General features: G+C 36.5%; 1 protein-coding gene across 1 annotated transcript in view; it reads left to right on the forward strand.

The window, feature by feature from the left end:
- Nucleotides 1–9469: 9469 nt before the first annotated feature.
- Nucleotides 9470–23632, forward strand: part of LOC104917423 (sodium leak channel non-selective protein-like) — a 97927-nt gene continuing 83764 nt past the window's right edge. The window contains exons 1-3 of the mRNA XM_031557670.1: nucleotides 9470–9608; nucleotides 10875–11016; nucleotides 22562–22635. Coding sequence (XP_031413530.1) covers nucleotides 9559–9608; nucleotides 10875–11016; nucleotides 22562–22635 — 266 coding nt within the window. The 5' untranslated portion in view covers nucleotides 9470–9558. The remainder of the gene's footprint in view (nucleotides 9609–10874; nucleotides 11017–22561; nucleotides 22636–23632) is intronic.

Consider the following 23632-nt stretch of genomic DNA (forward strand, 5'->3'; position numbering starts at 1 on the left):
TCCCTTTCAAAGAGTTGATTCCTCTCCTCTTTGTAGGCTCCCTTCAGGTATTGAAATGATGCAATGAGGTCACCCCACAGCCTTCTTTTCTCCAGGCTGAACAAGCCCAACTCCCTCAGCCTGTCTTCATAGGGTAGATGCTCCAGTCCCCTGATCATCTTTGTGGCTCTCCTCTGGACCCTCTCCAACACCTCCCTGTCTTTTTTGTGCTGGGGACTCCACACTTGGACACAGTATTCCAGATGGGGCCTCACAAGAGCAGAATAGAAGAGGACAATCACCTCCCTGTCCCTGCTGGCCAGCCCTCTTTTGATGGACCCCAGCGTACCATTTGCCTTCCGAGCTGCAAGGGCACACTGCTGGCTCTGTTAAGTTTTTCGTCTATCAAGACCCCCAGATCCCTCTCCTCAAGGCTGCTCTCAAGGACTGCTCCTTCCAGTCTGTATGGATGCCTGGGATTCCTCTGGCCCAAGTGCAAAACTCTGCACTTTGCCATGCTGAACCTTATCAGGTTCACCCAGGCAAATGTTTTTGTGCTTTTCACTGTCTATATCCTGATAAGAGGTCAAGATTATGACTTCCTTGGTCAATCAGTCTTGTTCTGTTCAGCTCTTTCTTAACTAAATGTGAGCTACCTGTGGTGAGAACCTTGGAAAATCTGACCGTAATTGTAATTTCTCAGATTGACCCTACTTTTCTGAGAATCCAGTATGGCAGTTGAATTTGTGTGTTTTGAGTACAGGTTGGTAAATGCCAGTTACAAAGCTTCAACCACTAATCTTCCTTTGTAAGGGGTCTGGAATGGGCGAGCAAACTTACAAGTCTCTGAATTTTCCTGCAATGCCACTTCCTTTGCTTCCCAGACAGAAGTTTTAATTAGTTTTGCCATATATCTTGAAAGGTTAACGCATTGTGTCTAGTCAGTATTGAATGACTATGTTCGTACAAGAGCAGAATAAATGCATCTTCTGCATTTGTTCATTTGAAAATATTTTAGCTGCTTATTGTTCATCAGACATAGAAGTCATAACAAATAATGGTTCTTATTATACTAGTTTTAGTGAAGTCTCAAGCAGTTTCCTCTGATGAAATGGAGCATATCATGCACTTCTTTATTTTCAAGAATATTCTTTTGTGACTCAGTAACCTTTGTATGGAAACAAAGAAATCTGTGCTATTTATTCCAAGAGAAAAGTGATTAATTTGAAAATGGCAAAGCATCATCTAAATGTGAAAAAGTTATTAAAAGAACAATGTATTGTTTCATTTCATTTATCTTTTAAACTACCCATCCCAAAATGTATGTATCTCTGAATTGTTTTAAAATAGGGGCCAGATTTACCCCCATTAGATTGAACATAAGGTAAAAAATTTTTTACAGTGAATGGTGAGGCACAGGAACAGGCAGCCTGGAGAGGTGGTGAATGCCCCATCCTTGGAGACATTCAAGGTCAGGGTGGTTCAGGCCCTTGTCAATCCGATCTAGCTGTGATGTCCCTGTTCATTGCAAGGGAGTTGTATTAGATGACCTTTAAAAATGCCTTCCAACTCAGAAACTTCTATGATTCTATGATAAACTAATTTTTACGTTGTCTAAGCTAGAGATTCTTCTCTGAGTTAATTATTCAATCTAGCTATATGAAGAGAGAGAGCTGTTTAGAATCTGGTCTCTGTCCTTAAAGCATACTGGCTGGCACAGCATGGCTTTTCCATGCAGTTGAATTATTTTCCCTTTCCAAAAATGCCTCCCACTTAAACAGGAAGTCTCCTAACCAGTTACTGAGAATATTCCCTGACATGATAAACCCCAAACTGTGCTCAGGCATCATCAAGGAGAGTGATAGCTTGACAGGGCAGAACTTTGCCAGCAGCCTTACTAACAGGCTTTTTTAAGAATATGGATAATCTATTTCCAATTTGTGAATTCATATTCCAGTGTATTACTAGTGTACTACTTCTGTAGCCTGACACTTTCTCCACGTTTGGAGAAGAAGGTTCCTCAATGTGCTATTCCATCTTAGTACGAAATGAGCTACAGGACCTGGAGTTACCTCTTCCTGTTAAGTGTAGGAAGTTTCTAGAGGATTAAACAACATATTTCACCTTTGGACAGCTAAAATTAACTGAGGTGAATGTATCATAGGTGTTTGGCCTATGATACCTCTGGTGCAGCACTAGGCATCACACAAGTGACTTAAAGAATATACTAGATGTAAGATCTTTGTTTAGTCAGTGGAAAAAGATAAGCATGTCTGAAAGATGCAGCAAGTCAGTGACCTGTAAGAAGTATCTCTTCATCTCTTTTGGCTATAAAGAGAGACAGTCATCAAGAACATAATTAACTAAAGTAGGTACCTGAGTCTAAAGGCATGAAGAACAAATCTGGTCAGGTCAGCACATTGCTGGGCACTGAATCTGGTCACTGATTGTACAGAACCTCTGATTTGTTTGTTTTTTTTTCTTTTTAATAAATTTTTGTCACTGGAAAATGGGAAAAAATTGAGAGTATGGCTGATGTGTAGAGAGAGTGGAATAATTGCTCTGAAAAATTCATTTTATTTATCTCAATTAAAGGAAAACTCTGTGACACACAAGATTCCTCTCCTCCATGAAATAAATGGACTAAATCTTAGCCGAGTTTTGCTAGCGGAGTTTTGTCTCATTTGAATTGCAATCACATCTTTTCAGCAGGATTTGTTCATGAAGAACTGATAGGAGATACAATTACTGGAAGGAAGTTATTAAGAAAACACATTTGTGAAACTTTACTCAATATCTTATTAATTTGTGAGACTTCATGCAAAATTGAGGAAAAAGTTATTTAAATGAACAATTGGAAAGCATCAAATCATATTATGTACAGCATATAAGCCCTGTGACACAGAAAAGCTGTTTATAAAAAAAAAAAATATCTTATACATTTGAGAAATAAATGTGTAATCTTGTTCCTCCATCTGCCAGGAACTTTCTTAGCTTATTTTAACCTTTGATTATCAACAGTGCAGTCTCTGCTGTGAATGCTAGCACTGCTATAATCTTCTTTTTTTTTTTTTTTGGTACATTTCAGTGAAAATTCCCCACAGCAGCACGGAATGTGGTTAAAATCAATTTAAGGTCTGTTTTACAGTTGCTAGATGGAAGCATTTCTTACTGCCTGCAATGTCCCCATTTATTTAGGTGAGTCCAAAGGGCAAAATTTGTGGTTGGTGCATCTAGACTCTCAGCTGAAAGACAACTAGAAAGGAACCTTTAGCTCTGAGCCCTTATCTGAGCAAACTGCATAACTGTTAGCTCATAGCTGGCTCTGTCCTGGATGCCTACCTGGGCTTTCTCCCAGACAGTGTTTTAGTGTATTTACGGGAATATTTTACCTGAGGGAGTGCTTTCAGATGAAGCCTGGACAAGGCTTCATCCCGTTTGTCACCTCTAAGCCAGACAATTCTGTCGCACTCTCCCAGCAAGCCTCACAACTTTCAGACAAACTCATGTGCTCTTGTATCTCTCAAAGTAGGCAGTATGCAACCCAAATTTCCTTCCACAGGAGTGTTACTTGGGTGAATAGTACAAAAAGGCTTTCACTTTATTTCAGGTGCTTTGACAAATTGAAAAATCCATAGAGAAATAACTACTGTAATTGTGTCTCAGGGCCCAAAGGAACCAGAAGCCTAATACTGTGAAGTATGATTGAAGTCAGCCAGTATGAATTTAGGCAAGGGTTATACCCTTTTATTTAGCACTATAGACAAACTTGATAACATATCCACAACATAAATAATGTTGTTTTTTTTTCCTGTTGAAAGTGTTTCTTTTACCCAAATTCAACCTACTGCATTTTCTCAACATTCTTTAATTTTCAGATTTTTTTACCGTCCTTTTTGCATACTGTTTGTTCAAATAAAATTGAGCTTCATTTTCATTTTTAATGGAATAACAGATGTAAATTGTATTAACTGAGCAGCTGCTTTGTCTTAAATTTTAATCCAATACAGGTGCAAATATTTTGACATATATTTATTAATGATTGTTTATGAGGGTGGATAGTGATAGGACAAGGGGGAATGGTTTTAAACTGCGACAAGAGAGGTGTAAGTTAGATATTAGGAGGAAGTTTTTCTCACAAAGGGTGGTGAGGCACTGGAACAGGTTGTCCAAGGAGGTTGTGGATGCCCCATCCCTGGAGGCATTCAAGGCCAGGCTGGTGGTTGACAACTCTGCACATAGCAGGGGGGTTGAAATTTAGATGACCACTGTGGTTCTTTTCAACTCAGGCCCTTCTATGATTCTATGATTTATGCAAAGCTGAATGAATCATGGCTATGAAAGCTTACCCGTATGCATGTCTTTTTGTGCAGCGCTCATTCATGTCCAAAAATTTACCACATCTATGTCTTCAGACTAATAATAGAGAAATTTTCTTACTTTAGTGAGTATTATTTTTATTTCTTACTTAAGTGAGTACTATTGGTGATAGATGGATGGTTGGACTGGATGATCTTCAAGGTCTTTTCCAACCTTGGTGATTCTGTGATTCTGTGAAAATAAAAACACTTATTTAGCCTTTCTGATTTTGTTTAATTTAAATGTAATTTACTGCTAATTGGATTTCGTTCAAAGTTGCTATTGGCAAATCAGAGATCATGGCAAATATGATAATTTGGATAAGAAAAAGAGATCTGGACTACTGCTGAATGGGTATCAGTTTGCAATGTCATCTATTTGTATCACGCTCAAAGCATGGTACACATACAGGAGCACGTAGCGTATCCTGTCAAGAGGGTAGCACAGATGTGGTATCATCACAGGCCCCAGGGGACATTTCCAGTGAAAAAATGTTAGTACATAGTAGCACACTGTAATGTACCAGACAATATTAATTTAAAACTATCCTGCAGTGAGACCCCCTGAACTTTCTCCAGTGGCTTGAACTTTGCACACTCACCATGAAATTACTCTGGGCAGCTGGCCATTTCCTAAATCCTAAATAAAAACTCTATGTACATTCGTAGTACAGCTTTTAATTTTTGACATGATTGATCTCAACTTGTTATGTCGAGTCAAATGGAAGAGTTTGAACAATTACACTGAACATTACATTTTTCATCATCATTTAATTTCATTGAAACATTTACACAGCATTTTAGTGAATTTCACAGACTGCAGGAAAAGTGCATCTTTCGTTCTTTACAAACTGCATGTTGCTAGCTCTTCTTTCAATCATAATTAAATGAACAGAGAACAGCAACAACAAAAATGTTAGGAAGGATAGGTCTCATCCCCTGGGATATGATTAACTCTGTTTTTCCTCTGGCATGTTCTCACCAATGTGTCAATGTCCTAGAAACTCAATGACTGTATTAAATTTGAGCTTTCAGTTTGCCTTGCCAAGAACATTATTTCAAGGATGTTTCTGTCTTTAAATGCAAATTGGTGATATGAACAGATACCTCAGTTAGCTCTTTGAACTGTTCAAGTCATCATGCTCACATTACGTGACCCCAGAGCTCTTCTATGCCCCAAGCTGTTAGCTCCTGCCTATCAGGGAAGTTGCTCTACATGCTTGTGTAAAATTGTTACTTTCACCCTGATGACACTGTCTGTGATTAAGATCTGTGAGATGATACTACTACAATGTTTTAAGATAGAAAAGACTGAGATCCACCATTTAATGTTTTATTGATCTCTTCAGGTTCTATATAGCAATGTGTGGCTGAAGTACTTAAATATAGCACATATTTCAATTTTCTTCAATTTCACCACTTTCATTTCTAAAACATAGATGAGAGAGCTTTTGTAGTTGGGATAAATGGTGGGTTCGTGAATGACTTTGTTTGGCTTCTCTGTTGGCCTGGCTAGGGCATGTGATTCCATGGGAAATGCCAGCTTCCTGCTGGGAGGACTGTTATCTCCAGTAGGGCAGTGATTGCTTTGCTGGCCGTCCTGATTCAACTGTCTGACCACCTCCAGTGTGTATATACATTAAAAATCTGACCCTGCTCCTTCTTCCCACTAGTCATTACCTGCTGTCTCTTTTATTGCCCCTGCCACTCCCTTCTTCCACTTTCACCACCATTCATGCTACTGTACTGTATGTACTTAGGACAACTGCTTATGGGTTTCCTCCAAATCTGTTTTGCTTACCAACACAGGTCCCAAACTAAATCTCTAAGCAGTGAGTGCAGATGGTTGGGGGACTCACTTCAAATTGTTTTGAGCCAAATGGAAGCATAGCCATAATGTCATTCTGAAAAAAAGATGTAAATATCACCAGTAAGTTTGCCTTTGTTACAGCTGTCTTCTATATTTATCTGTAGCAATTGTGTGAATCAGAGTTAGAGTTCCTGGTGCCATGAACTTGTATCTGAATGCTACATTGTTCAAGCTACTATGAACAACTGGAATCCCAAATTAAGATTTCCTCCCCACTACTCTCCACCACATTTTGATAAGTTCTGATCTTGGCTCAGAGTAGACAGCAGTACTGTATATATTGTGCCATTAAATCTGCCCATATAAACTTAAGAACCACGAAAATAGTGGAAATAGACATAAATTCTATGGAACTGGGCTAACAAAATGGTGACCAGTGAACTGCTCCCAGAAGGCTCTTTGGAGCTGGAGACCAAGAGACAAGCAAAGCACATCAAGCCAGTATACGCTTCCTTGCCAATAGTAATAATAATAATAAAATAAAAATTATAGAGAAAATGTCCTGAGGTTTTATTTGGGGTTTAGATGTTGCTAGAAACATTCTGCACCATCATCACTACATTTCAGCTTCAATTTTTGTCTTTAAAAATGTGTTATGTGTTAAAGAAAGTTAAAATGTAAAGGATTTAAGCAGCAATATAAAATGGGATGTATGTCATGCAGAGCAACAATTACACCCTAAATGTGTAGAGAAGAACTCAGGGAAGCTATATTCTTCACGGTCCCCAGTATGTAATATTATCACAGCATGTATAATTGGAGAGATTCCGTAATAATGCTTTGACTTTAGGTTATTTTAAAATAACCTAGATAATAAGCCTATCTTGAATCATTCTCCTGGTCAGGTGGGGGTATTACTATTCCCTCACTTGTCACTTTAGCTACGCAGTTCCCTGTTTCCAAGCTCTCTTTGATCTGTTCTGTACTGAGACTTCAGGCAGCACTGCAATCTATCGTATGCTCTCTGTCTTGCGTACACTGACTTTTGTAAATGTGAGTCCACAGCTGCAAGAGACATAATATATCCATGCCCAAACCTACCTGTTTGTACAATGATTTATTACTAAAAGCAAACTAGCAGATACTCAAAACCCTCTTTTTCCTCTAAAACTTCCCCCTTCTCAAAGATTTTCAATATTATAATTTACATTATAATTATAATTACAGAAGAGTCCTGGCAGGTTATCCAATTCATTTCCTAATACTCTGGCATTTGAAGGGTTCTGTCTAGTGTGAATGAAATGATGAGGTATTTCCCTCAGGAGATCTATCTGAACACTAATAGATTTTCCTGCAAGGATATCAATTTTTATTCTCAGCCTAAAAATTCTCTTTCTTAATTTCATCCTTGCATTCCTATATTTGGGGTACTCCATTACAAATACTTTGTTTTCAGATAGTTCTTCCATTATTTTAAATCTTCTTCTTCTGTTTTACTATCAGTTATTGTTGCTGAAATTTGAATATTGGCCCCCTTTAGTCTTTCACTCATCTTTTCTCCTCTGCCCCACTTGTTTCTGTAACTCGTCCCTTGTTTTCATGTCTCTCTTCTTCACTGTTTTGACTTGTCAGTGTGAGACAGTGAAATGGCATTTAAAATTGAAAGCAGACCCTGGAATAGGCTCCTCATAGCAGCATAGAGCTGCAGATTTCTGAGCCATTTTTTTAAGACTATATCTAAGCAAGAGAAATTGGTTGCAAACATAGCCTTTGTGTGGTAATGTAACTGGTACCCAAATTGCCTTTTTGATGCTGTATTGAAGTAGAAGTTCTGGTATAGCTTCTGCTCTTATTCTTGCTCTAGAATTATTTTCAGTCTTTATTATCCTGCCTCTACTTCTATTTCTGTCTCTTTTTTCAGTTCACTGCAGTATTTGCAGCCTTCACATTTTAAGATCAAGTGAATTTCATTAATGTCATAATTTCTTCTTCTAAAGGTTCATTAATGAAGCCATTAAATAGGACTGGACATAATACAGATTTATGCAACATTCCCCCTCTATTCTGATTCAGTACTTTACCATTAATCATTAGTCTTTGTTCATAGCCCTTCAAACAGTTTCCAATCCACATGACAACTTGTATACAACCGGATATGAATCGATTTCCAGTTTAAGCTGTCCTATGGCTGGAGGTGGGGATGTTGCTGATAGCATGACAGTGCAGCAGCGCAGTTGTTCTTCTGTGTCATGCTGTGGAAGCATGCACTGCTTGAGGCAGTGCAAATGCTCCATTCGACTTCCATTCACCTTTGTAAAAATCTATAGCTGGTACCTGTCAGCAGTATTCCCTGCAGGTGTTGACTGTGCAAAACTTTTAAAATACAGGCTCCCCAGCTCATGCACAGAAACTGGTGTGGAAAGGAGAACTGAACTTTGCAACTAAATAATATAAATCAGATGTGATTACGGAAACGCTACACAGTATTTGAGTACACAGGATAGAAATTAAATGTTTTATTTCCCATTTAATGCTAAATGTTAAAATGAATGTGTTTCGTAGAATCCTTCTGAGTGGTATTTTGTTGTGGTGACACAATTGTGTTGCTACAGGATCTCAGTAATCAGAATTCAGAAATCACACGTCCATATCAAATTTCTTTCATCTTATATTATTAGATGTATCCATTATCTGTCCATGTAGCTGTATTTGCCTTTTCAGTATTTAGATGTGTGGCAGTCCATGGCACAACCATTTTTGGATACTTACAAATGCAACAGTCATAATTTGATTTAGTGTAGCTCCTTGTGAGAACTGCATTCTTTTGAGTCCTTTTTATTTCTCTTAATACTCACATAAGTGCAATTTTCCTGTTATTTCCTTGTTCTGATGTCTGGATTCCTTTATAATTCCTCTCTTTATAAATGCTACATTCTGTTTTAATATTTTAGGACTGTCAATACATACATAAAAATGTGACTAATAAGAAAAGAACATGGATATTTATTTCCTTCATTAAGTGTTAGGGAATTGGGAAGGAAACACAAGAATAAGCATATTGAATAGAGCAGTAATATGTTTTGTATATTTTAAAAGTAAAATTGTTAGCATTCCTCCTATTTTTTTACTTTCAGCTAAAGGCATGGTATTATTCAATATTTGTCAGCTTCTAGCACAGACTAATAATATACTCCTGAGCTGGAAATGTACCCTCTGTAGTTCTTTGCTGCCATCTTCTGTTTCTTTAAGTGACTGCAATTATTCAAATTCTGAAAAACAAAGCAACAAGACTGCAATATCACAGAGCAAATTTTTTTTTAATAGCTAAAGCAAAGTGAAGCAAATGCAGATACAAAGGAGAAGCTTCCCTTACGTCTACGCATCTTTGAAAAATTTCCAAACAGGCCACAAATGGTGAAAATCTCCAAGCTTCCTTCAGATTTCACCGTTCCAAAAATAAGGTACTGAAATATTTCTGTTGGTAATACACTATTAGCTGTCTGGTGTCACATAACACCAACAACACTTAACTGTTTTGCCTATGGAGTAAGCAGCTAACAGAAAATCAAAGTGAAGCAAAATTAATATTGAAGTCGAAAGGAGCTGACATTTTATTTTTACCTTAAAAATATTCTATCACTCAGTATAACATATTCATGAAAGGAACTAGATCGACTGGAACCAACACAAATAAAATATAATTGAAAAGTACACTGTTGTCATTCCACTCCCATTCCAGGTTTAGGTTCTTAGCAGACAAGCAGCAGTCTAATCAGTTCTTACTGACTTTTTAAAGATGAGATCAACTGACAGCAAATCATGAAGAGTGGATAACACAGATCATCAAACAGCAGTTACATTGTGATGACCTTGTCCCCTCTTTGGACAACTGCTGTTACCACTTTCCTGCAAAACACACTTCACAGTTGGCTTCTAGATCATCAGTTAATAATACCATTCATTCATCTTGACAAAATCCTAAGAAGGATTACAGAAATCTTAGGGCTGCTGCCGCAGATCTGCAGCTAGCAAATCAAATCTTCGAATCTGAAGCTATTCTACTATGTGAAACTCTCTCTTCAGATAAAAATTAGTTATGATATAGTCAACACTGAAAATTGTAACTACTACTAAGCTATGGCTAAACTTAGAAGACAGCAAGATGAATGTGCATTTGTTGTAAACAAATACTTCTGCATTTTAAACGTGGCATATGTGAGGCACAGAATTGCTGAAGTGCCTTAATACTGCCATTCTGAGCAGTTATATGAACAGATGTTGTTTGAAGTCTTGAAGAAAGAATTTCTTGCAGGAAGTATGTTTCTTTTGGATTATATCAGCATTTGATTTATATTGCAGTAACAACTCAGTGTAATGAGCTCAGAAGAGCCAAAAACTGCAAAAGGCACTTTAAATATTTAGCACTTTAATTAGCAAATAAATAGTCAAAATTCTCATAATTATTTTTAAAAGGACTTAAACTGTTTTCTTTGAAGCTACATGCAAGCCATCTACTTCTTAATTCAGCTACAGATTTATTTAATAACTAAATTTATGTTTTATCAGTTATTTTTTCTGTACTCTGTCCATTTATACATCTACAGTTTAGCATACCTTTTCCTCACAGCTCACCTTGGCACTAATGTGTTGTGACATACTATAAAGAAAACCAAATATTAACTTTTCTGGGGTCTTTAATCCATCTGTATCTTCCGTTTGTTCATAAGGGAGAGTTTCATGAAGCAGTTTATTGACCGCCAGCAACAAGACACCAGCTGTCTGCTGCGAAGACTTCCTTCAGCGTCGTCTTCATCCTGTGACCACTCTAAAAGATCAGCAATTGAGGAAAACAAATATATTGATCAAAAGGTAATTCAAGAGTATTCAGCACTATAGGTCTTCCCTTGAGTATTGTGAAGAGAGATCTCAGATTATACAGTTTGTTGAATTAAAGCAAACACAAGCTAGGGCAACTGAACACAAAATGAAAGGTTATGCTTAACTTTGATAGCCTAAAGCAGGCATCACAGCAGTTCCTCATTTGGTTTAAATTTTCCTCTCTCCTTTAACTTAGAACTCAGACTGTGGTACATAGTTTTGTTCAATGAATCCATCTTATGTGCCTACATTTTTTTAGTCTTGCTGTTAATCAGTGAGAAGCTAGTAGAAAATTAAAGGCCTGTGCATATCACTGTGAATGTGTGATTGGCTTGCTACTTTTGAAGCATTGAAAACTCAGTCACTGAAGCAAGGTAGATTGTTATCAGTGGAGATAAGTAAAAATCTAAGAAATATTCTAGTTACTTAGAGGATATTTACATCTATGTAGGTTTAGGAGTCACTAGAAAACAGATGCTGAACACTTGCATTTGAGACTCATTGTGTTAAATGCTGATAGTCTCCCAGGTGGACTGTCATAGATTTTTGAATTTGAAAAATACCAGGATTCCTTGGAATGATGATGACTGTGCTGCTGCTGCATGAGTAAATGTGTACGACTTCTGGTACCATATAAAATTACAGGGTCAGAAAAGCACTCCATGTGTGTTGTGGAAGAGACTGGTTTCCCAGATTTCTAGAGGCATCTACACTGATAATCAGTTCTTGATCACTTTAAAATTGTATAATTAGTGACATGTGTAAGTATTTTCATAATTAATAATGGGGCGTTCAAATCCTGTTTGAAGACTGACAACAGGTTTGGAAGTACAGTTTAAGAATGACAGAGAGTCACAAGCGAGGAAAGGAAAGGGGACACGTGTGGTTGGGCAATGTATTTGGCTTTCATAGTAAGAGGTTTGCAACTAGAATTCAGAGTAGCGGGCAGAAAGTAGACATATGGAAAGTAATACTCTTCTGCTAATGAATGTCAAGAGACTATTTACAAACTACTGTTAATTTTCATGCCTACTGCAATGCAAGGACTCCTTCCTGTAGAAGGATGTAGTCTATGGCATCAGTAAACAAAGCCGAACAGCACAGCCTGAGAGGGAGAGGTCTGTGGTTCAGCATTGTTCATCAAACAAAGAAAGCTATGGGATAGGATCAAGCCTATATGTACACCATCTAATCTAACAAGCACAGAAGAGTTATCAGATAAGTTATTATCTGATAATCCTAGGGGTCAGCAGAACTATGCCAAATATTATTAATGATGGATCTCAAACACTGAGCCAGGGAAATCAGTGATATTTCTTTCGTGTAACGAAGAGATGAGTGGAGAGCTTAAGCATGTTCCAGCCACACACATAGGTCCGCAGTGTGCAGTGCAGAGCTGTGCAATGATTTAGTAGGTCTGTTTACATGACTATAGCTGAAGTATATTGAATTGTAGTCTTAATTTTGTCTCATTGCCGTTCACAAAAGTTAGTCCTTGCTGGTTGTGTTTTAAGATAGCTGAATAAATGGCAGAGTTTATTCAATGAGATTTTGCAATATGAAAATAGAAGGGTATGCTCTTTTTAACTTTTCCCTTCGCTCCAAGAGCAAATATGACTGATCTAACTTTACGTTTTGAATTGAAATAAGTTTTTCAAATTGTTTTTGGACTATTTAACCTGCTTTAAGCATGTCCTTTTGGATTTTCTATGTCTCAAACGTAGAATCAATTATGAGTAATATTTTTGACAAATGTAGCTAAGAGTAAGGTATTTACACATTCCTATTAAGAGGGAGTAAGCACCAAGTGTGATTTTATGAAAGTAATTACTCTGGCTTTCTATAGCTACAGTTGCCAAGGCAACCTCACTTTTGTATGCACAAATCTTCTTAAAAATATCCTTAAAACAAGCTTGGAATGACTGGTTGTATTTAAATGTAGACCTTGCATGTATACCTTACTTTGCTTTGTAAAGCAAAAGGAAACTTGACCAAACATTTTACAGCTATTAGTGCATAGCAGGATAAATTTCCACTCCTCCAGATGACAATGTGATGGCTTCAGAAACTTTTTACATCTCTTTTGCATTGTAGTTGATGGAAAAAAAATAGAATGGAATCAAAATGTGGGATTCTGCTGGCAGATCTGACTCTTTCCTTCCTTTGTGGTGCTCCTTTTTCTCCTGGATTTAGATAGCATTTCTGTGCTCCATGCCTACTGAGGTGATAGGAAGTGTGTAATATACACTCTTATTTGTAAGGTAATTCATCAACGTTATTTTGTTCTTTATCCAAAAATCTGCTACTATAAATACGGTATATTTTTGTGTTCGAAATCAATCTGACCCATCATTTGTCACTATCATTAAAGAAAATCATTCTGTGTTCTATTATGTAATGGATTTAGTAAGACTTTTCAGAATTATAGTTGTCTACTTCCTTGGAAAACAGTTTTAAGTTGTAAGAGGGAAGAGTATTTTCATCGTATTATTTATTTATTTATTATCCATTTGAAATTATTTTTATCTATGCGAAATCAAAGAACAGTTTAGGAAAACAGATATCTCTATTGTATCACTTTTTTCTAATCAAGCCTAAGAATTCCAGATTTATTTCTAAATTAATATCACAAAATAAAATAATCTAAAACTAATATTAAAAATGACTTCTAGATACCTTACTGCCCTTAACCTTGTGTACACACCCTCAATGTGTGTGATTAGGTTAAAAAATTAAATGTGTGGGTAGATATGTGTGGACAGACCACGCCACGTTCATTCTTATGCTTTGCATGCCAGCTACATCTGGACTGTTTCAATTACAGAAATTCGATAGGCACCTTAGCATGATACTTTGGCTGAGCTGTTAATGACTATCTATAACTTCCTGTGCAAGACTAGGATTCTCCAGGGTTCTCTGCTTTTAACACTTCTGGAAATGGAGTTTGGCTATTCTTTGCTCTCTGTTTGATGTCTGCTAAGCAAATTTTCTTAAACCCACTGATCTTGTCACAGAGTTCATCTAGCCTGTTCTGATGTAGTCTGCAGGCCATAATTGAAGTTCTGGGTCTCTCACTGGAGAGACCTGGACTGTCGAGGCTCCTGTTGCAGTAGAAAGTACCACAAAGATATCTATTGGTGAAAGAAAGAAGACTGATTAAACAAAAAGTGCAAGTGTAAGAAGACAGTTCCATTCTAAATTCATGAGAAAAGTATGTAATGAAAGGGTTAAAAATAAAAATTATGATATCACATGAGCCTTGTAGTTATGGCAGAAAGATAGCTTTACAGAGACAGAGGGAAATATGAAAACTATTCACAACACACTGGGAAATTTCTTATCTAACCAATATTTCCATGAGTTATTGGACAAGAGATCAGGTTGAAATATGCATTCACAGATGATTTTTTGGTGTGGGAGGATGAGAAGAAAGGAAATTGAAAATAAAGACATCACTTAGAAGAGAGCCTGAGGAATATTTGCGGCAAGATTCAGGGGACAGAAAACAAACAAGCTGTGAGATTTACAAGAAATCAGGTGTCTAATAAAATACAGCTGTGATAGAGTATTGGCCTTGAGCTATTAACTTCAAGGCTAGAATCAAAAGAAGGCAGAAACATCTCAGAGTGCTTTCTTAAGAGACATACATCTTCTAGCAAGCCATGCTAAAAATTGTTGCTAAGAGGATGCTTCCAAATCAGTTACTTATCTTTGATCACACAACACAGCACATCACTGTTAAATTATAATTCAAAACTGACAGGCTCATGAGATGAACTTTGAAAATGCCTATGGCTTATTATGTAGATATACCCATGTGCATGTTTACAGCTGTGGCACAGCAGGAGTGAATTGCAAAACAAAACAAAAGGGTTTTCAATATATCCACACAGTTTATTGCTCAGACTTTCACTTCTCTCATTTAGATGAAATAGTAAAAACAAGTTGGTCTCTTTATTTCTGCATTTTTAAGATTAATTGGATAGTAGCAAAAATATTTTTTCTGTCTCCTTTACCATCATTTTTCCTTTCACTTGTATGAGTTTTGCTTTTAGCTCTACAAGCAGTGAAGTTCATAGCCATTCCTTTTTCCTTTGGGAATAAGATCCGTAATTAAGGTCTAGCTCCTGTGGAAGCTCAACCTCCCACACCATATGCCTCTCCCGTTGATTTCCTAGTTATAGCAGCAGCTGTATGATGGGAGGTGATGGCCAAAAAGAGAGTGCTGATCTCGAAGGTAGCCACAGCTATTACCATGAAGGACTATGAATATTAAGCAGCAGACCTCGTGCTGGGTTCTGCGTTCTCTGGGGAGTCAGCACACAGAACAGGGCACCGAGGTGATATGTTCATGATGACCTGTGTTACTTACCAGGTGGGCTGCTGAGCTTTGCACCTGGTGGTTGTGTTTTTTTGCATGTGTCTGTTTGGCTTCATTCCCAGATATGATCCTGCTGTTATCTGATATCTGTTAAAGTTAGATGGGATGGGACACAAACGTCAACCCGATTATACGCCTTATCCTGGAAGGCTCCGAGTACCTCCTTGGAGATCAACTCCCCTTGGTTGGTCCCCTTAGAAATCTATTTTCAGCACTTCAGGGAATGTTTATGATTTCATCTGATTATTATTTTGCATACACATTCAACACATAAGACTGACGGTAACTTCTGATGCATGTTGGTTAGCATTATGCATACTCCATTTCTGAGCTGCTGAGACATGCAATCTCTGCTTGGTGTTGTTACTTAATGTGGTATTTTGTTCCAGCATGTCTTCAGGCCTGCTCTCAGCTTCTTTCATTAACTATTCTGTTTTTTGCAAAAAGAACTACTTACATTCCAAGGATATTCTGAATGGGCTTTTCTTTGCAAAAGTTGTTTGTAATTTTAAGAGCTGAAAAACCTTTTGGTACTGAAAACAGAATGTCCTAAGATACCTTTTAGAAAATCATCAGGCACAAAGACACTCTTATAGACTGTATTCCTATTTTTAATTCCAAGAAGAGAAACTAAGATGAATATTTATCCATGAATGGTCATTTTCTGAAGTGAATTTGCATTTTTTGTCATAAACTCATGTTCAAGGTTAATCAGCCTCTTCTGAACTTTTCTTTCGATGTTCTATTGTGCAAAGCAGAACTTGTACACAAAAAGTACAATAGAGTTCTGCCACGTTCCTGATTATTGTTAGATATGTGATTTGAAAAAAATAACCATATCTCCTTAATTCTGAATATAACAGAAGCTAATAAATTGTAATTGCACATGAATTCCAAGCAGAAAAGGATAGTAATATGTAAACATTAAGACTATATTTTTTTCTAAGGTATTTTTTGCAAAACTTTGAGAATAAATATCATCAAAAATCACAGAAACTGTATCCTAGTTTCCTCTCACTGAGTATCTAAGTAGTAGTAGAGATAGTAGTATCTCTGTCCACAATGTCACTGTCCTTATTTCTCTTGTTAATTAAGCCTAGACAAGTTCTTCAGTCTTACCTACTTATGTCATCCGCAGGATATTGCCAAAAGCTATTCAAATAGAATGTTCAGAAGAGCCATTAAAACAATCTACCTGATAGGATAAGAACAGCTTGTGAATCCATTATTTCTTAATTATTACAGCCTTGATTTTCAAAGGAGATTATTTTTGTTCATGTCTGTTCTTACTGAGATCTTTCTAATGAAGTTAATATATGGAAACACCCTGATGCATTTCAGGTTTTCTGAAAATTAATTAGGACATTTCTTTGTCTATTTTGCATCTTTTAGAGATTTGGGTTGGTTTTTTTGTTTGTTTGTTTTGGGTTTTTTTTGTTTTTTTTCCAGTTTAAACAGATAAATAAAAATGCTCTTATATCTAAATGATAACATAAAATAATAATATAAAATATATATAAATATCATGTAGTATTACAATAATATAAAATAACTAACAGGAAAAGACAAACTTGTAAACTGTATTCTCATAAAGTGTTTTCACACTTCATCCTGTAATATTTTATTTTCTGACCATATTTCAGAGCAGAGAAGGTAGAACTGCAATAATAACAAGGCACTGTTCTTGTTATGGTCTGTCTCAAGCTACTGACGATTTTAAATTGCTTTGTCACTCTTGCCTCTATATAGTGTGCTAAGAATTCTGCCCAATTTTCAGTTACATTCTGAGACAAAGGTAACTGGGAACTGCATTCTTTGCCATTTTCAATGTGCCATGATTTGTCACTTCTATCAGATATTATCTTTCTATTTCATCAGTTTTGCATTGCATTTACAGATCGAAGGTTTGATACAAGATGCCTTAAAACACAAGGGACTGATCATACTCCTCTTGTTTCTTCAATCAACCAAAATTCAGACATGGCAAAATTGTTACAGCTCCTGTATTATGAGGCCTGCTCTGAAAATAACACCTGGAGTGGACCCTCTTGCTCTACTGCTGTTCATCCAGCAGATTGTATCATGTCTCCATAACAGGTTGGCCAGGAGTCCATCCTGTTGGCTGCCATGAGCTCCCTCTTTAAAATGTTTACTCAAAGTAAAGTCAAGGGACTTGAAGGAAGGGATTCTTCTTCTTCCCTGGAGCTTCCATGTGTTTGTTTGAGATGAACTAAACTATTAGCATCCTCTTTAATTTTTGAGGGGATTTATAACTTTGCTGGTATTAGCTTTGTCCACATTTTCAGACTTTACTGAAAAAGACCCCTGGTTATGAAGAGTCAAGTAGATTTTTCAGACCAATAATCAGCTAATTAGAATAGCTTGACTTTCCTTAAGAAACAGGCAGCAATCAAGATCTACAAAAGGAATGAAGTCTATTTCAGGTCAGTGACTCTAGAGAGCTAAGGAGATTATGCCCACTTCTTCCAGACATCTGATCAAAAGAGACAATAATTGACTCCTTGTTGCACTCATCTAGTGGTAGACCACTTTCATGGCTGTTTTGCGAGCCTGTTTCTTATACAGAACAGCCTTGCCGAAAGACAGATTTTCAAAGTTGAAAGTTAGTTCTACTTTGAGTGGGGGAAATGGATCTCTAGAGGTTCCTTGCATCCTTTATGATTCTACAAGTATTGAGCAAAGTTTTCAAAAGACCTTTAGAAATTGCCCACTGATTTCCTTCTGATTTAGACATTTATCCTATATCAGTTCTTTTGAAAATTTTGTTAGGTGCCTATCAACAATTTGCAGTTTTGTAGTTTGTTTTTCATAACTTTTTAGTTTTCTGTCACATTTGTTTTGATAGAGTCTGGTATCTGCAGGCCAAAGATGCATAAACAGGATGTCTTTGAAAGAATAATTATGCCTGCATTTGAGAGGCTACACAGCAAACTCCTGTGGGCCAAAAATATCTTGTATTTAATGGAATGCTCAAGTCTTGAACAGATTCTGCACAAATAAACGTTATTTCCTCACTGTTTCTTAAATATAACTCTAAAATATCACTTAATGCACTGTCTCCTCATATATTCCCTTGAAAATGTGCATATTTAAATAATGATATAATACTTAACAATCTGTTCATTCAGCAAGCCTGCATAAATCATCAATAGTCATTCAGCAAATTGCAAACTGAAACAGAAGCTTTAGATTATTTTTTTCCCCTTGCTTGGAATTTCTGGCATCATTCAGAAGAGTATTCCCATACAGTCTAGAAGTTGTTTATAAAAGATTGCTGTTAAGAACACTACACTAAAATTCTAATGTTCATATAACACTTATATAACACTTAAGAGATTACCTTTGAAAAATCTACTGTGTTCACTTTTTTTTTTTGTCATTGTTGACTACATTTTTCAGACATCTGTATCTCATTATTTGCTTGTGACTTTGTCTCACCTTTTGCTGCAGAACACCCACCAATAATGGTTTGTCTCTCCTGCCAACTCTGTCATGAATGCAAAAATGTTATGCTATGTCATCACATATTTCAACTCAGTTTAACCTGCTGATAACACAAAATTCTATGTCAAATTCAAGTTGAAAACAATTGCTTTATGCAGTGCTTGCTGCAGTTTATACACCACAACACATCGCTAGAAAAATACATCAAAGGCTTGACAAGAAATGGCATTTCTCAAAACTTAGAACAAGTGAGACATATCTAAACCGTTACGAATTGTTACAGATCCCCCTGAAGTCAGCACTCCTGTTCCAGGACACTTTGTTTACGGGACTGATCCACAATCATTTGTCATCTAGCGAAGACACTGTTCTGTGATACTTTCCTTAAATCTCATGCAAAGAATTCTCTCTTTTTTTTTTCTTCCTTTTTTCTTTTTTTTTCCCCCAGGGTAGAAAGCCTCGAATTTTTAAGTATGCTACTAAAGATTTTCATTTAACATGTCTGCAGTACCTTTCCAAAGCAGCGGGTGGCACTTGCAGAGCAACAATGGTCAGTGATTTAGCTGCCTTTGCAGCGGATACAGTGGTTCACTGCTTTGTCCCTGTCACTTTGGACAAACTATATGCGAATGCAGAATTCAGATCAAGTTCACACTGACAGGACTGAGTCATTCTGTCTGCCCGAATGAAGGGTGCTAGTATTTGTTGAAGAGGCACTACGTACAGATTTCCTAATTCTGTGTCCGCAGGCATGGTTGTATAAATAAAGTGAAAGGAATGCGGAAATCAGGTGATGTTTTATTCATGGTATTATGGAAGCACATGTTTTCCATCGAAAATCATTTCATCCAGGAAGTATTACTGGTACCTTACTGACCTGTCATAGCTGTTCCTTATAAGTCCAAGAAACCCTGAAAATATATGCAAGACTAATAGATGCTGTTAGGTGATCTCAGGACAGTGTCTTATGCTAAGAAAATATTGCTCTAGAGCAGAACGTTATATGTCTCTGTTATTTCTGCTCTGTGTGTGTGTACTTAAGGCCTGTATAAATAAATAAATGTATATGAACAGCAGTACATTTGAGGATGCCCTCATAGTATATCACAATCTATGCTAAAAAAAAACAGCAGGCTAAAGAGATAGGCACTAAAATAACCTCAGTAGATTATAGTACACTTAATTCTGTATCATCTGATCAAGTAATGTCTTTTCCGAATTAAAACTGCCAGTAATTTCCTCTACAACAGTCAAAAACTCAGCAGGTATCACAAGTTTTTAATTGCCAGCCTCCTTCTCCATGCAGCATCTAGACTTTATTAAATAACACAGTGATAACCAACCTCATTTTCTATTTCTGCAGTTCCATTGCATTTGCCTAGTGTGCTATGCAAATTTGAAAAATTAAACAGGAAACAGTCTGGTTCATTTATCTAATGCAGGCACATTTAAAAATCTGTAGTAATCTTTGATTTTGACATATGCATATTGATATTTGATGGCTGATACTTTTAAGTATGAGACGTTGATTTATGTACACATCTAAAAAAACTATTTTGTATTGCTTCTACTGGATATTTTAAATTTAAGATAAATTCAGTGGTATTCCACTGAAACAAGAACTCTTAAGTCCTAAGGAGCAATCATCTTTAAAAGCTGTACACCTGGATTAAACAGCTGGATACCTGGCTTTGGCCTAAACTCTATCACAGTGCACAGGTGGACAGAGTGATAAACCTTCAAAACAGCACCTAAACCTAGAACCATCAAGTATGCTCCAACCATGGTTAAAGCCCAAGGCTGTACAGCTTCAGGTGTGAGTTTGATAGCTAGTTTTCTTCATAAGTCTCACTGACTGGAGAGAGGACTCAGCAGACATACATAGCCCTTGCTGTAGACCCATTAGAAGCTTTTGCTTAGATCTTACTCGCTGCCACTGGATGGCACGGAGGGCCACTAAATGTATCTGCACAGATGCACTGCTTTTCCAGAGCACCTTCCCTTGCTGAGAGTCTGGATGAATTTTCTTTTCTGGGCCACTCGCTTAATGCCAATGTGTTTTTACATCTATTTTAAACATCTAAAAGAAGTGGTCTATGGCGGATAGGAAGCTGTAGAAAAAATCAGGGAACTCAATTTGACTCATTTTTTCTGACACTCTGAGCAAAAACTGGATTTGGAAGGAAATAAATGCTTTCTTTGTTCAAAATCTTTTATTTTTCTATGATACATTAGCAAGCAAGTAATTTATATTAGAAATAAATGGACATCAGGCATTAGTAAGCAATCCTTATTTTTCCTTGGTGTTTGATCTAATTGTAATTATTCTATGACAATTATTTGTACAAGCACAAAAAAAGAACTAAAAAAAAAGACAGTTTTCCACCTTCATTATCCCCATAAGTTTAATGAAGCCCTTAAAAAACTAATAATAGCTAACACCTTGCAAAATGATAGATGCTCTGGGGGTTTGGATTTTTTTTTTCCAATCCTTGTGCAAGAAGAAAAAATAAATAGTTCTCTGAGATTCTAGTTGCTAATCACTGACATTAGAAAAAATAAAGATGTGAAAGAGTTACCATTGCTTTTCCTAGTGCAAGATATATTTGAACTCACAGTAAGGTACCATGCTAAAGTCATAGAAATGATTTCAAGCCGTTGGAAATATATTTTAATATATGAAATATTCACATCTACAGAACATTTAACTGGCTATTACAAGTGGGGCCTAAAAGCAATAGCTATTTTAGTAGGGGATGTCAAAGTAAATAAGTTTTAGGATATTTTCTAGGCTTCTGTTTTTCCTTACAGTAAGACATCTTCCTGTGAATCAGAGTTGATCTAAGTCTTGAGAAAAATTCTAGCAAAATTGTTGTTGAGTGACTTTGGATTTGTGGTAGCTTTTCAGAAATCTGTAATTAATACATCTATAAATAATCTCAAATCCGTAAGTAATGAATCCTTAAGACACACATCAATTAGACTAGTCTATTATTTATAATAAATAGCTTTAAATAAATGTCCATTTCAGATTGATTAAAGAAAAAAAAAGTGTACATTGTTAGGAGCTCCTAAATCTCTCTAACATTTTATTTAAGATAATGATCTCCAAACAGCTGGCAGAGTTAATTCTTATAAAGTGCTACAGGCTTTCTACTTGTCATAGGTGAAGATCCTCAAATCCTCCATTTTGGAGGAGGGAAGAAAGTTACAATAAAATGTTTTTTCTTGTAACCCAGTATTTTCATTTAATATTCAGGAAGTGTTGAATAGCTTTTGCAAGAATATGCTTAAAATTGGATCAGAAATGGGCAGGAGAGGTATAACAATGACAAAGGTGTTAGTTGGCCAACTGGGGGAGAAAATAAATCTGTAGTAAAGGGAATAATATTAGTGCTAATCAATAAACTTATCTGCTATTTCGTACCAGAACTGGGTCAGGAACACCCAAAGCTGTGAGATAAGGATAGGACTTTATGCAGTCAATAAACTTGCTCTGCAAGTTTTCATCTTTTTCTAGCACTGGTTTCCTCTAGCATCAGGGACACAAGCTGTGAAAAATATCTGTATTATGGAGAATATATTTGTTTAATTTTACGTATTCTCAGTGCTGTGTTGCATTGGTCTATCAATATGCATGCTTTATTTTATGATAATTAAAACATACTTTTTTTTTTCTTGACTTTATAGCTCCGTAAATCTGTTTTCAGCATCAGAGCAAGAAATCTCCTGGAAAAAGAGACAGCAATCAATAAAATCCTAAGGTAATGTCAATGTCTTGTGACTTTGTTTTTCATTAATGTTCCTGCATGTGTAATATTAATGGTAGTCTGTGTCTTTGTAGTATGTCTGTTACCTTCATTATCAAAGATAAATTGTTCTTTGGTACATTGCACACTAAAAGAGCAGTGATAGAGAGGTTCTTCAATATGTATTTGAGTTCTGTGCTGTGTAGAAAGATTCTGTTTCAACTGTTTTCACTTTTTCCGTGAAAATTAACCCAAAAATAACTCCGTGTAAACAGACTGACTTTATCTAGGGAATTCCAGCCGAGTTCTTACGTAGTTGTGCGAATAAATATTCATGGAGATTGTATGCTTGAAAGCACAGATTACAGGTAATCATCTTCCAAGTAGGAAAAGTACAGTGACAAAGACTCCTGAAGTGTGACTTCTGTAGAAGGGATTCCTGATGTTTTGATAATAATTGCTCATTTTGGTACTCTGTTTAGAGTACGTACTCAGTACTGCAAGCAAGCAGTAAATACCCAAATCTGTAAGACTTGAGTAATGCTATGCTGCAGATTTTCATGCCACTGTCAGTGTTACATTAGAGTGATTATTGTGGATATAATGTGCCTCAGCAATGCCAACAGATTACAGATCACTTTGACTGTATATTTACGTTGTCACCAAAGCAGGTGCATTTTTAGAATGTTATCAATGACTAGTCCTGGGGAAATAATTAGTATAAGTATTAATAATTCACTTGAGAAGTACAGCTGCAGGATTAAATGCTGTAGGGCAAAGTTTTATGAGGAATGGTGCAATAGGTGTTCAGCATGCTTTCTAAATTTCTTGGAAGATTCCTTGGATTTGCGTGCTATTTAAGCAATATTACAGCTCATTAGGTCTTTTTAATACTCTGTAAGAATACTGCACAGATAGAACTGTGGAAGTTAATGTGCGACTTTATCTGTCTTCAAACACATTCTTATGAAACAGAATTACTAATTCCAGTGAATGCTCTCTGTCAAAATAT

This window comes from Meleagris gallopavo, chromosome 1 (assembly GCF_000146605.3).
Source record: "Meleagris gallopavo isolate NT-WF06-2002-E0010 breed Aviagen turkey brand Nicholas breeding stock chromosome 1, Turkey_5.1, whole genome shotgun sequence".
NCBI classification, from domain to species: domain Eukaryota; kingdom Metazoa; phylum Chordata; class Aves; order Galliformes; family Phasianidae; genus Meleagris; species Meleagris gallopavo.